At 51.6% G+C, this 14922-nt stretch overlaps 4 protein-coding genes across 4 annotated transcripts; 3 read left to right on the forward strand and 1 right to left on the reverse strand.

Annotated features, from left to right (window-relative positions):
* Positions 1-632: 632 nt before the first annotated feature.
* Positions 633-1879, reverse strand: N7459_009184 (SDR family oxidoreductase; the record flags this gene model as incomplete). The annotated part of the gene is made up of 5 exons (XM_056948352.1): positions 633-1139; positions 1206-1496; positions 1554-1686; positions 1748-1799; positions 1858-1879. 5 exons carry the CDS (start codon positions 1877-1879, stop codon positions 633-635), a joined length of 1005 nt encoding a protein of 334 aa, XP_056795577.1.
* A 1172-nt stretch (positions 1880-3051) lies between these two features.
* Positions 3052-10392, forward strand: tor (putative TOR pathway phosphatidylinositol 3-kinase TorA; the record flags this gene model as incomplete). Its single annotated transcript, XM_056948353.1, has 4 exons — positions 3052-3178; positions 3244-4195; positions 4252-9931; positions 10003-10392. 4 exons carry the CDS (start codon positions 3052-3054, stop codon positions 10390-10392), a joined length of 7149 nt encoding a protein of 2382 aa, XP_056795578.1.
* Positions 10393-11081: 689 nt separating this feature from the next.
* Positions 11082-12876, forward strand: N7459_009186 (uncharacterized protein; the record flags this gene model as incomplete). Its single annotated transcript, XM_056948354.1, has 4 exons — positions 11082-11404; positions 11478-11907; positions 11961-12097; positions 12153-12876. The coding sequence occupies 4 exons, from the start codon at positions 11082-11084 to the stop codon at positions 12874-12876; spliced, it is 1614 nt and encodes a 537-aa protein (XP_056795579.1).
* A 300-nt stretch (positions 12877-13176) lies between these two features.
* On the forward strand, positions 13177-14317 carry N7459_009187 (putative NAD binding Rossmann fold oxidoreductase; the record flags this gene model as incomplete). The annotated part of the gene is made up of 2 exons (XM_056948355.1): positions 13177-13503; positions 13577-14317. The coding sequence occupies 2 exons, from the start codon at positions 13177-13179 to the stop codon at positions 14315-14317; spliced, it is 1068 nt and encodes a 355-aa protein (XP_056795580.1).
* Between the last annotated feature and the right edge of the window lie 605 nt (positions 14318-14922).

The following is a 14922-nucleotide window of genomic DNA, read 5'->3' on the forward strand; positions in this document are numbered from 1 at the left end:
GCACGATGTGATGGAGCTGGACGGGTCTGGTTGAGAAAAGTTGACGGGGGACTCGGGCCACGATATTACGGCCGACCGCAACGGCCCAAGCCGCAGTAGCAACAGAACAGCTGCATGTCTCTAGAGCTGGCAACAACCAAGACTTGCAGGCATTTGAATTGGGAGAAGATAATGGGTATATCGCACACAGAATTTCTACAATCAAAATATGAATCACCCGAGGGGTCAAGAAATGTACTCAGGTATTTGATAATGTGATCAGTTCGACTATACATCAATGGATAGTTGTGTGGATAAGAAAGCCCTGCTATCCATGCAGCAGGATGGGCATCATCTTCGACTACCTACTGAATAGGCGACTCATTGTGTGAGCCACAGCAGGGACGTCTGCCGACATATCCATTCCCTCACCATTCCATGCATCCCACTACTCTTCGAGCCGGTTACAGACCTCGGGGCTTACATAGTACAGTATGTGGACAACCCTCTTAAGAAGAAGACAAGGAATCATCATCAGATAATCAAGTAGATCTACCAGAACTAATTTCATTTCCTTTGTTGTACTTCCACTGCAATATATAAGGTATTGACCGAGATGATTCAAAAAATTCAAAAGGTCACTGGCAATAATCTCAGGCACCAACCGCCAGCAAAGAGCTGACCGCATCCGAGACTGTTTGCTTGAATGACCGGTACTTCAATCCCAGCACGTCCACTGACTTTTTATTGTCAATTCCATATATGTTCTCCGGGAAGTCACTTGGGGCATCCTTGGGAGGCAGCTTGGACTCCAGCTCAGGACGCGTTTCGTAGATGATATCCACTATTTCTTTGTTCGAAAAGTAGCCAGCAGTAACAAAGAACCTTTGACCACCTGCTTCGGGAACCTCAATCGCCCTGACATGGGCTAGTGCAACGTCGCGAACATCAACCCAGAGGAAAGTACCTGTCGGGGCAAGCTTCTCCTTCATCTGACCCTGAATGAGGTTCCTGAATCGCTGGTTCGAGGTATTGACAGCCTCAAGCGAATTCAGGTAATTGACTATTGGTCCAAAGACAAGGGGAGGGTTTATAGTTGCGATATCAAAGCTGGGCTTCTCCTTCGCGACAAAGTCCCAGGCCGCCTTCTCGGCAAAGGTCTAGTCAAAGAGCACCCGTCAGCTTCAATTCCTCTCATCGGGCCATTCATCTCTGATTTAACTTACCTTGCTAGCTCGGTAGACATTGGAATGGTCCATGGCCTCCTCCCAGGTCACCGGGTTCCATTCCTTCTCACTGTAGACCTTCGGGTGCTGCTTGGAGTTGACAATAGCAGCAAATGAGGAGGTGATGACAACACGCTTCACCGTTGGCGCGTGGGCTTTAATAGCCTTCAGAATTCCAGTGGTTCCCTTGATTGCGGGATCCAGGAAGTCCTTCACGGGATCTTCAACATTGAAGTGGAAAGGCGAAGCGGTATGGAGGACATAATCAAAGCCTGGGTTTGATTGGACAGCCTGTATCAATGCGCATTAGCTTATGCCACCCGTGACAAGATCCACGGTCCAAGTTACCTGGTCAAATGCCCCATCCTGGGCGACATCCTTGACGATCACGTAGGACAGCTTTCCCTCAGGGGTGTTAGGGTGGGCATCAAGGATTCGCTTGCCCTTGTCGTCGGATCGTACGGTCACGACCGTATCAAAGCTAATAAAATAGTCGGATTAGCAGTTGAGTGGAGGTGGCATTTTACTTCATTCGTTCGCACCCATGCTCCAAGAGAATATCAACAATGTGAGCAGCGATAAAGCCGCTGCCGCCTGTCGTGATCGGTTAACACGAGCGACAAGGAGTGAGGATAGCATTGGAACTGCCTACCAGTCAGAAGAACCTTGACCATGATGATTGTTTCGATGAGGTAGATTTAACACAAAGCTTGATTTGGCTGGGGATAGAGAGATGCATTCCAGAGTCCGGGACCCCCCTGGCCTTTATGGTCCTCAATGCCCCTCCATCCCGTCATCGATCCCCACCATGGCCCACCACCATCAGGCAGATCGCGAGTCCACAGTCGATTACAAATAAACATACGATAGACTTGAAGTGGGAAATTCATTAGTCTGTCTGTAAATGCCTGTAACTCCAGCATTGTCTTTGTGCTACCTTTCCTACCGATTCCTCAAGGGCTTTCGGTCATCCGTATTTCCAACCTTACGAAGCGTTATCGCTGAAGGCACTTGGGTTTACGATAACAACCACTCAACCAGTCTAGGCGATTCTAAAGGTCACAGCCCGTTGGTTATTGCGCATGCAGATAGGTGATTCACACCCGCAGGGCTTGCAGCGCTCGACCCCACGAGGCTGATAACTACCTAGATATGATCAATAAATTCATCCGTCCAGCTAGGCAGAAGGTGATAGCGGACGCCTACTGTACCTATTGAGTGGAATGGACAACACACACTGGAAACCAGGACGTCCCCGCCTCAGCTTGGGGTCCTTGTGACTGATCTCCTTGCTTCTGTGAATGTTCCAGACTTGTCGAAAATTGTATACCAGTGTATGGAGCTTTATTCCAACGGGCCGCAGGGGGCTCATGCCGGGCTTGGACGGAAAGCATCAGCGTAGACGTTCACTCTTGAAGTAAAGTACTATAAACACCATCGTCAAGTAGCTGGCCGCACCATTTCGCTTGAGAGTTCAAGATGATTTCAGGCGGGCGCGACCTGAGTGGATAGTTTTCAATCGGCATGACTACGTGGAGAGTCATACATCCGATGACGAGCAATAGGGGCGATGAAAGTATCATCCAAAGTATCCAAGAAGTGAAGGACCCCTTAAGATTCATGACAAGATTGTGATTGATGGGGAGAAGTACAAGACAGAGTAGCGACCAGTTTGGCGATGAGAGTGAATGAAGGAACCCGACAGGTGGTCCGTGCGCCTGCGGCCTTGACCTGAGCCTCTCACACATGACCCTCTCCCATCCACCTTACCTCTCATGCGCTCTGCGTCTCTGCTTTTCCCTAGAGGTTGGCTTCCAATGTCCAGCTTCGGGTGCAGCTCGCAAACATGGCGCAAGCAGGCCCCATTAACGACGTGACCCAGAGACTGTTTGCGGAGCTGAAATCGAAGAATGAGGAGACCCGCGTCCGAGCTGCCTACGAGCTCTATGACAATGTCCTATCGGTCTCGCGAGGTATGACCAAGTCCCTGTGTCCAGAGTGTGTCTTGAAGTAACTGACTCGTCTCTTCTGCGCCCAGACTGGCCCTCAGAGAAGTTCGTGGAATTCTACAACGCTGTCAGCCAGCGGATCGCCCAGCTGGTGGTAACCGGCAGTGACGCAAATGAACGAATCGGCGGCCTACTCGCACTCGATCGGCTCATTGATTTTGACGGTGTCGATGCTGCCCAGAAGACGACGCGGTTTGCAAGCTATCTGCGAAGTGCCCTTCGAAGCAATGAGAATGTGGTGCTGGTGTATGCGGCCCGATCGCTGGGCCGACTAGCGAAGCCCGGCGGGGCTCTGACGGCAGAGCTGGTGGAAAGTGAGATCCAGTCTGCGCTCGAATGGTTGCAGTCGGAACGTCAGGAAAGTCGCCGTTTTGCCGCGGTGCTGGTGATTCGAGAGTTGGCCAAAGGTTCACCAACGCTTCTGTACGGCTTTGTGCCGCAAATATTCGAACTCGTTTGGGTTGCGCTACGAGATACGAAAGTGCTCATCCGAGAGACGGCCGCAGAAGCTGTTGGGGAGTGCTTTGAAATCATCGTGGCTCGAGACGCCCAAGTCCGCCAGTCGTGGTTCGCGAGGATTTACGATGAGGCTTTGCTGGGTCTGAAGTCGCACAACGTGGATTGGATCCATGGGTCGCTTCTAGTTCTTAAGGAGTTGATCCTGAAGGGCACGATGTTCATGAAAGAGCACTATCGAAATGCCTGTGAGATTGTCCTCCGCCTCAAGGACCACCGAGACCCCAAGATTCGCACACAAGTCGTCCTCACAATCCCCATTCTTGCCTCATACGCCCCTACCGACTTCATCGAAATCTACTTGCATCGCTTCATGATCTATCTCCAAGCTCAACTCAAGAGGGATAAGGAACGCAATTCTGCCTTTATCGCGATTGGGAAGATCGCCAACGCCGTGGGACCGGCTATTGCTCAGTATCTTGATGGAATCATTATCTACATCCGAGAGGGACTGGCCATGAAAGCGTAGGTTTCCATCGCATGATTTGGAAGTTTCCACAGTATCAGCTAACTTGCCTCAGACGAAACCGCACGGGCATCAACGAAGCGCCGATGTTCGAGTGCATAAGCATGCTTTCGTTGGCTGTTGGTCAAACCCTCAGCAAATACATGGAGGCGTTGCTGGACCCGATTTTTGCCTGTGGCCTTAGCAAATCCCTTACCCAAGCCTTGGTTGACATGGCTCACTACATTCCTCCCATCAAACCCACAATTCAGGAAAAGCTTCTCGACATGCTGAGCATAATCCTCTGTGGAACACCCTTTCGCCCACTTGGATGCCCCGAGAACCGTCTGCCTCCTATGCCGTCGTTCGCAAAGGACTTTGCGCAGCAAGACAGTCATCCCGATGTTGAGATTGCACTAGCCCTCCACACCTTGGGCAGCTTCGACTTTTCTGGTCACATCTTGAACGAATTCGTACGAGATGTTGCAATCAAATATGTTGAGAACGACAACCCTGAGATCCGTAAAGCATCGGCTCTCACGTGCTGCCAGTTGTTCGTCCATGACCCGATCATCAACCAGACCAGTGGTCATTCCATCCAAGTTGTCAGCGAGGTGATCGACAAGCTTTTGACGGTTGGGATTGGGGACCCGGACCCAGAAATTCGCCGTACGGTCTTGTGGTCCCTGGATCGTAAATTCGACCGGCACCTCGCGCGCCCGGAGAACATTCGATGCTTGTTCCTGGCTGTCAATGATGAGGTTTTTGAGGTCAAAGAAGCCGCGATCTGCATAATCGGACGTCTTTCCAGTGTGAATCCAGCCTATGTTTTCCCGCCGCTACGAAAGCTGTTGGTCAATCTCCTAACTGGTCTGGGCTTTGCAAACACTGCCCGCCAAAAAGAAGAGACAGCCCAGCTCATCAGCTTATTTGTCTCAAACGCGACAAAGTTGATTAGGTCATATGTGGATCCCATGGTGACGGCACTTTTGCCCAAAGCTACAGATGGCAATCCCGGCGTTGCTGCTGTCACGTTGAAAGCCGTCGGCGAGCTTGCCAATGTTGGCGGAAGCGAGATGAGGAATTATCTCCCACAGATTATGCCCATCATTCTGGACTCCCTACAAGACCTTTCTTCCCATACCAAGCGCGAAGCGGCACTGCGGACCATGGGACAGTTGGCTAGCAATTCGGGCTATGTCATTGAGCCCTATCTCGAATATCCCCATCTTCTTGATGTCTTGATCAACATCACCAAAACCGAGCAGACCGGATCTCTGAGGAAGGAGACCATTAAGCTTATCGGTGTTCTCGGTGCTTTGGATCCCTACAAGTACCAGCAAATTAGTGATGTCGAGCCTGACGTTCATCATATCAATGAAATCCAGAGCATCTCGGATGTTGCATTGATTATGCAGGGCCTAACTCCTTCAAATGAGGAGTATTACCCCACAGTGGTTATCCATACCCTGCTTCAGAATATCCTACGAGAAAATTCTCTGGCACAATACCACTCGGCTGTTATTGATGCAATCGTCACCATTTTCAAAACCCTGGGCTTGAAGTGCGTTCCATTCCTGGGACAGATCATTCCCGCTTTCATCGCCGTGATCAAGAGCTCCCCTGCAAGTCGTCTCGAATCATACTTTAACCAGATGGCAATCTTGGTCAATATTGTTCGACAGCACATTCGGGCATTCCTTCCCGAAATCATTGACGTTATTCGCGAGTTTTGGGATGCATCATACCAAATACAGGGTACTATATTGTCTCTAATTGAAGCCATTGCCAGGTCTCTTGAGGGGGAATTCAGAAAGTACCTTGCCCGCCTGGTTCCGTTGATGCTGGACACGCTCGAGCAGGACTTAACACCCCGTCGTCAGCCCTCGGAGAAGATACTTCATGCTTTCTTGATCTTCGGATCGAGTGGTGAGGAGTATATGCACCTTATCATACCTTCTGTTGTTCGACTCTTCGATCGGCCACAAAACCCTCAGGGTATTCGAAAGTCTGCCATCGACAGTCTGACCAAGTTGTCGCGACAAGTAAATGTCTCTGATTTTGCATCGCTTATGGTTCATTCGTTGTCACGGGTGGTTGCTAGCAATGATCGTGTACTGCGTCAAGCTGCTCTAGACTGCACCTGCGCTCTCATTTTCCAGCTTGGACAAGACTTTACCCACTACATCCATCTTCTGAACAAGGTTCTCAAGCAGAATTCAATCCAACACACGAATTACCAGATTCTGGTGGGCAAACTTCAGAAGGGAGATCCACTTCCGCAGGATTTGAACCCCGAGGAAAACTACGCATTCCCAGCTGATGATACGAATTTCGCAGAAATCGGCCAGAAGATGGTTGTGAATCAGCAACATCTCAAGAATGCATGGGATGCTTCACAAAAGTCTACTCGTGAGGACTGGCAGGAGTGGATTCGTCGCTTTAGCGTTGAGCTTCTGAAAGAATCGCCATCTCCTGCTTTGCGTGCGTGCGCCAGCTTAGCTGGAATTTATCAACCACTCGCAAGGGATCTTTTCAACGCTGCCTTCGTTTCCTGCTGGACCGAGCTGTATGACCAATACCAGGAAGAGCTGGTTCGTTCGATCGAAAAGGCGCTCACATCCCCCAACATCTCTCCTGAGATTCTTCAAATCCTTCTCAATCTGGCCGAGTTCATGGAGCACGATGACAAGGCTCTTCCCATTGACATCCGCACTCTGGGAAAGTACGCAGCCAAATGCCATGCCTTTGCCAAAGCTCTCCACTACAAGGAACTGGAATTCGAGCAAGATCAGAATTCTGGCGCTGTTGAAGCCTTGATTACGATCAACAACCAGCTTCAACAATCAGACGCCGCCATCGGTATTCTTCGCAAGGCGCAAGCATACCGCGACGTCGAACTGAAGGAGACATGGTTTGAGAAACTTCAGCGATGGGATGAAGCTCTTGCTGCCTACAAGCGGCGTGAGAAGACCGACCCAGATTCATTCGGTATCACCATGGGTAAGATGCGTTGTCTTCATGCCCTCGGAGAGTGGAGGGTCCTTTCGGATCTCGCCCAAGAAAAATGGAATCAGGCATCATTGGAGCATCGCCGGGCCATTGCTCCTCTTGCCGCCGCTGCCGCTTGGGGTCGGGGTCAATGGGAGTTGATGGACTCCTACCTTGGCGTCATGAAGGAGCAGTCCCCTGATCGTTCGTTCTTCGGCGCTATTCTCTCTATCCACCGCAACCAGTTCGAGGAGGCGAACATGTACATCGAGAAGGCACGCAACGGCCTCGACACCGAATTGTCCGCCCTTCTTGGAGAGTCTTACAATCGTGCCTATAACGTTGTCGTCCGCGTACAGATGCTCGCAGAGCTCGAGGAAATCATTACTTACAAACAGAATGTTGGCGACCCTGAGAAGCAGGAAGCCATGCGCTTGACTTGGAACCAGCGACTGCTTGGATGCCAACAGAATGTGGAGGTGTGGCAGCGCATGCTAAAAGTTCGCGCTCTCGTGACTCCTCCCCGCGAGAACCTCGATATGTCGATCAAGTTTGCCAACCTTTGCCGCAAGTCTAACCGGATGGGACTTGCGGAACGTTCTCTCGCATCACTCGAGACTGTGATCGCGGACGCCAATGGGACTCGCACAATTGCACCCCCTGAGGTTACTTATGCTCGATTGAAGTTTAGCTGGGCGAACGGACACCAGCAAGAATCTCTCGACATGCTCAAGGAATTTACCTCTGGTCTCAGCGATGATCTCTCCAAATTCAACACACTCATTGTTAACCACTCTGAGCATCATGGCATGAATGGCGTTAACGGAATGGCGGACTCAAACCATCCAGATGCTATCAGTCTGCGTGAACGAATCGGAGACGTTCGAAAGTTCAGAAAGCTTCTTTCGAAGAGTTATCTCAGACAGGGTGAATGGCAGACGACGCTCCAGCGAGGTGATTGGAGACCAGATTATGTGCGCGAGATCCTCAGCGCATATTCCGCCGCCACTCAATACAACCGCGACTCCTACAAGGCATGGCATGCCTGGGCACTGGCAAATTTCGAGGTGGTCACCACGATTTCCAACCAAGTAAACCGTGACAGCAAGCCCGCTCCTGTTCCTGCGCACATCGTGACCGAGCATGTTATTCCGGCTATTCGTGGTTTCCTGCGCTCAATCGCGTTGTCCTCAACATCCTCATTGCAAGATACCTTGAGATTACTGACCCTGTGGTTCACCCATGGCGGTGACCACGAAGTAAATACCGTTGTCACCGAGGGGTTCACCACTGTCAACATTGATACTTGGCTTGCCGTCACTCCCCAACTCATTGCACGAATCAACCAGCCAAATATTCGGGTCCGTGGTTCCGTCCATAGGCTGCTTGCCGAGGTCGGCAAAACGCACCCCCAGGCTCTGGTGTACCCATTGACGGTGGCTATGAAGTCTAACGTGACTCGACGCTCTCAGTCCGCTAGCAACATCATGGAAAGCATGCGACAACACAGTGCTAAGCTTGTTGAACAGGCGGACCTTGTGAGCCACGAATTGATCAGAGTTGCAGTGCTGTGGCACGAGCTCTGGCACGAAGGTCTGGAGGAAGCCTCCCGTCTCTACTTCGGTGATCATAATGTCGAGGGAATGTTCGCAACTCTTGCACCACTCCACGATATGCTTGACAAGGGAGCCGAGACACTTCGCGAAGTTTCTTTCGCCCAGGCGTTTGGTCGCGACCTTGCAGAGGCCAAGCACTATTGCATGCTTTACCGCCAAACTGAGGAAATCGGGGATTTGAATCAAGCTTGGGATCTTTACTACACCGTGTTCCGTAAGATCAGCCGACAACTCCCGCAATTGTCGATTCTCGATCTCAAATACGTCTCTCCTCGGCTGAAAGACTGCTCAGACTTGGACCTCGCTGTGCCGGGAACGTACCAGAGTGGCCGACCAGTCATTCGCATTGTCAGCTTTGATCCGATCTTGCATGTCCTACAAACCAAGAAGCGGCCACGACGGATGACACTCAAGGGCAGCAACGGAAGTTCTTACATGTACAATCTCAAGGGCCACGAAGATATTCGACAAGATGAAAGAGTCATGCAGCTCTTTGGACTGGTCAATACTCTTCTTGATAATGATGGCGAGAGCTTCAAGCGTCATCTCTCTGTTCAACGTTTCCCTGCCATCCCGCTGTCGCAGAGTTCCGGTCTTTTGGGATGGGTGTCAAACAGCGACACATTGCACGCGCTCATCAAAGAATATCGAGAAAGCCGCCGTATCCTACTGAACATTGAACACCGGATTATGCTCCAGATGGCACCTGACTATGACAGCCTCACCCTCATGCAAAAGGTCGAGGTATTCGGATATGCCATGGACAATACCACCGGCAAGGACTTGTATCGGGTGCTGTGGCTCAAGAGTAAGAGCTCCGAATCTTGGCTCGAGCGGCGCACAAACTACACACGATCCCTGGGAGTGATGTCAATGGTGGGCTACATCCTTGGTTTGGGTGACCGACACCCTTCGAACTTGTTGCTGGACCGTGTCACCGGTCGGGTCGTTCATATCGATTTTGGTGACTGTTTTGAGGTTGCCATGCACCGCGAAAAGTACCCCGAGCGTGTTCCGTTCCGCTTGACTCGTATGTTGACATTCGCCATGGAAGTGAGCAACATCGAGGGAAGCTACCGTATCACATGTGAGGCAGTCATGCGGGTTTTGAGAGAGAATAAGGACTCCCTGATGGCGGTCCTGGAAGCTGTAAGAACCCGAATCCTTTATCTTCTGTTACCCACAAAAGCGCGAGTATTTCTAACATTGAGTTTCTTTAGTTCATTCACGATCCTCTGATCAACTGGCGTCTTGGCGCCCACGAATCTCCCGAACGAACATCGTTTACAGGCGAGCGCCGCCAATCACTCGTCGAAACCATGAATTCCGATCAGGGCCTTCAGTCAGGTACCTACTCTCGTCACCGCCGCCCTTCGATTCTGGAGGGTGGCATTCTCGATACCCAGGAAGGCGTTCCTGCCGAAGCTCGCGAGCTCCAGAACGCCCGCGCTCTCCAGGTCCTTGCCCGAGTCAAGGAGAAGCTTACCGGACGCGACTTCAAGCCAAGCGAGGAGCTCAATATCAGCGATCAAGTCGACAAGCTTCTTGCCCAGGCCACCAATGTGGAAAACATCTGCCAACACTGGATCGGATGGTGCAGTTTCTGGTGAGCTGGCTTCATTCTGTTCCGGAGTTTGCTGGGGTGTCTTTGATGCGATACGATAGGGGGTTCTTTTTCCATCTTTCTTCTTTTCTTTCTTCTCTTTATGTGCGGCAGATATTAGTTTCGCTCTTTGTATCTAAAGGTACTCACTGGTTTTTCTCTTTCTCGTCGTTCCTCATTCCTTTCTCGTCTCGCACTGGGCCTATCCTATCTGCTGCTAAACCTCTTGGCCTTGCTGACCGCGTTCATCATGCTATCTGGACTGGTCGCATTCATCTTAAACTTGCTCGTCAAGTAAATGCCAATGGACTATTGATGATCACTCGGGCATTTCCCATTGCGTTTGAACTGGTAAACCTTGGCCTCTCAAGGAGGACTCCAGGGGTCCTAGCATGTGACTGGAGAGATCCGGGGTAAAACGCATCATCATGCTCGCCTCCCAACCAAAAGGATAAGAAAATCACCCGCCTGGACATGTAGACAACGAGCCGATCTGCTGCAGTGAGTATTTCAACGCTCAGCTGGAACTTATGACCCATCTACTTCATCACCCTCCGTACCCGCCATAAGCCCAAAAGTTGCCGAGGTCGGCCTGTGGCCGAAGCGGAGAACCTCCTCCCCAACACGTCCGCATCTCAACTTCTTTACCATCCCTAGCCATGAGCAGTCGATTCGACATCTGATACCCACTCAGTCATGTCAGACCCAGGTGGCACTCCGGAGGACCCCATGGCTGCGCCTGGGGAAGGACCGGACGTCCATCCAGCCGTCCGCGCCGCCGCCCGTCTCTGTCTGAGCGCTAGAGAATACCGAGTCCTCCACGACGTCGCGGCCAAGCGCGCGCCATCACTCCAGCGCAAGCTCCCTTCTTCACTACGCAATGACCCCGCTTCTTATACCAGGAACCGGCATAATCTGGCGGCCCTGCGCGCGTCTCTGCGTGTCTTTGCTGGCTCGGGGATCGCGTTGAAGCTGGCCGAGATGACTGTGAGCCGAGTCCAAGGTGGCGCTGCCACAAAGTAAGAAACAAGCCAGCAGGCGCCTCGATTATTTGGCACAGCTCTTGCTCACCTATCTTCTCGCAATCTCCAGGAAGAAGGCCCGCACTCCGCTCCTTCGCTCCCCGAACTTCCGCCTCTCCATCTCCCTGTCCCTCTTGCTTCTGCTCCACCGCTTGCTCTACCGTTTCCTGGTGCGACTCAGATCCAACCTCCGCACAGATGATGCCAAGCCGTTCTGTGAGCGAAACCCGCGCATTTCGCGTGCGCTGACGTCGCGCTATGCCCCCGCCATCGGTGCGAGTCTGGCAGGCTTTGCCCTAGGAATCTGCCCTCAAGACCAGCTTCGTTTGACCGCTGCAATCTACACGACTACGCGCAGCATGGAATTCTTATTCAATGTGATGGATTCGAAGGGATGGCTTGATCAGCGCCCGTGGTGGTTCGGCAGCTGGCTGCTGATGCCGGTGTCGTGTGCTCAGCTATTCCATGCCTTTGTGTTTGACCGGGAAACTACGCCAAAGGTATGTCACATTTGACCGCATCGTCGACTGTGTCATGGCTAATGCCCTTCTAGTGGTTTGGCAATGTCATTCTGAGGCTTTCCCCGAGCTATGTCCCCGGTCGACCGGAGTTGCTCCCAGCGAACATCTCCTGGCCAGACAAAGAACAAATCGTGGACTCTCTTTCGTCCATTGCAGATCTGCGCTGGCCGTTAGTTTCCAGACAATTCCATCTATTGGTCGTTCCTAGCTTACACACCCAATAGGGCGTTTGTTTCTCCGGTTCTACACCCGGCCGACCCTAACACCCTACCTTCGTCGGTGAAGTCTATCTCCCCGATTACTGGGCCTGCTCACCCGTCGATCTCAAGGTTGTCATGTGCTCTTCTACACCCGAGTGTGCCGAACTGCAGCACCGCATTCTTGCATCACATCCTTCTCTCTGTGTCCCCGCTCGTTCGGTTCCTCACGACCATCACCTTGGCTCTGAGTATCCCCAAGTTCAAGAGCATCCTGGCACAACCAATCCCATCTATTAATGCATTGTCTAAAAAGATCATTATGATGACCGCCGTCCTTTCGGCTGCCATCGGCTCCGCCTGGGGCAGCGTTTGTCTCCTGAGCAACACACTTCCCCGTTCGACTCTGCCTACCAAACGCTTCTTCCTCAGCGGTGCACTGGGTGGTCTTCCGTTTCTATTCTTGGGCAACAGTCGCAGCCTCTTCTTGTACTTTTTTCGCGCTGCCATTGACTCGGCATGGAAGACCGGTGTCAAGCGGGGCCTGTGGAAAGGTGGACGAGCTGGAGAGCTGTGGCTCTTCGTGCTCTCTTGGGCTATCATGGGCTCTATCCTTGAGGCCCATCCAGAGTCCGTCCAGGGCGGCGGCTTGCGTAAGGGACTGACGTGGTTGCGGGGAGACGGGTTCGTTGATCCGGTTGAAATGGAGAAGCGCAAGCTGCGACGTGCGAAGAGGACGGAGGTCGCGTAACGAAGATCACGGAAGTCGGTTCGTTCGTGTCGGGCAGTTTTGTCTAGTCGATGCAAGTCGGTTGCAGCGGGTGGAGACGGCAGGAACTCACTTTCCGACCCCGCAAAACCCGCCATTCCGGGGAAGCAGCGACTCGAAGATCGATCCCCATATTCCCTCGACTGATTACTAGACTGCGACTTCCCTCCCTTTTGCTTCCCACCTGCACTCTCTCTTTCTATTCAACTTGCTCTGTAATATTCTGCAATCTCTCGTGTTGATATTCACGCTGGGACTACAACTCTTTTCACTATGTCCACCATGTCCACCCACAGATTGAAGATCGGTTGCGCCGGTCTCGGTCGCATGGGCAAGCGCCATGCGCTGAATTTTCTTCAACGCACTCCTCGCGCAGAGCTTGTTGCTGCTAGCTCACCAGACCCGGTCGAACTTGAGTGGGCCAAGACACACCTCGAACCGTTTGGCGTGCGCCTCTACCAGAACTACAATGACATGCTGAAGCACGAAGGACTCGAAGCCATCGTGGTGGCTTCGGCCACGGCCGTGCACGCTGAGCAGGCAATCAAGGCAATTAATGCCAACAAGCATGTTCTATGCGAAAAACCGCTGTCGACTAGCGTTGAAGTGGTAGGTTGTAGCTCTACATTTGGGGCAGTATCGGAAACTCATTCATGCTAATTATTATGTTTACAATATTTAGTCCCAGTCTGTCGTTGACGCTGCAGCAAAGAAACCCAACCTCAAAGTGATGTGTGGCTTTTCCCGCCGCTTCGATGTTTCCTATCGTGACGCTTACAACAAAATGCGTGCCGGCACAATTGGCAATCCCTCCGTGCTCCGCAGTCAGACTTGCGACAAGCTCGATCCCAGTGGCTTTTTTGTTGCCTATGCCCAGTTCTCGGGCGGTATTTTCGTGGACTGTTCCATCCACGACATTGACCTGACCCTTTGGTTCTTCGGTGCCAACAGCAAAGTTAAGTCGGTGTCAGCCGTAGGGATCACCGCCGTCGAGCCTGACCTGCGCGAACACAATGACCGTGATAATGCTGTCGGCCTCGTTGAATTCCATGATGGACGGATTGCATACTTCTACGCCTCGCGTATGATGGCCGCGGGCCAGGAGGATACGACAGAGATCATTGGTACCCGTGGCAAGCTGGCTGTGAACACCCAGCCACAGCTCAACCTTGTTCATCTGTACGATGATACCGGAGTACGTCGCGAGATTCCGCAACATTACTACGACCGCTTTGAGTATGCCTTTGTCACCGAGGCCAATGAGTTCACGGCTGCTGTCTTGGATAACACGCCCCTGCCGCTTGAGCTGCCTGCTGCCGTGCAGGCGGTCCGCATTGGAGCTGCGCTACAGGAGTCTCTGATCACTGGAAAGAAGATCTTCTTCGATGAGGATGGGAACCGGACTGAGGTCGCGCGTCTGTAGCTTGGATGTCGGCGCATGGAGTGCAATTTTTGAGCCATATAATCCTGAGTGACTCGTTCAGCGAAACACAGAATATTACCGATCCATATATATGAATTCCTATTTTCAATATGCTGGAGACGGTGTGAAGATGCCGATAATATTCTCATGTTCTCTCATTTTTACCAAAGGCAATGTGTTTACACCTCTTTAAACACGCAAGGCTAGAGCTATGAACCGTCGATGGCCAAGTCAGCATTAACTTGTGCTACGTGATGGGACCTAGAAGATTAGGTTCCTACAACTCTTTAACGACTTGGTTAATGTTTAAATCGGGACTAACGCTCAATCATCGAGCTCCTTGCCCAGGTAGGCTCGTATCAGCCACAGAAATGACACTGTCATGGATCAGTTTATATTTTATATGACAATAGAGGCAAGCGGATAATGGACACTATATCTTCTGGAGGACAAGTTGAACACCGTTGTCTTCTCGAAAACGGCATTCAATATTAACATAGTGTGAACTATTGAGCTAAATCCATTCACTTCGTGCAGCTATTTGTATAGATGCTTCATCATAAAGAAAATAAAAGTATGGGAATCTCATAAAACAAAGGGGAGAA

Source organism: Penicillium hispanicum (genome assembly GCF_028827665.1).
Source record: "Penicillium hispanicum strain IBT 35686 chromosome Unknown utg000008l_segment0_segment0, whole genome shotgun sequence".
Classification (NCBI taxonomy): domain Eukaryota; kingdom Fungi; phylum Ascomycota; class Eurotiomycetes; order Eurotiales; family Aspergillaceae; genus Penicillium; species Penicillium hispanicum.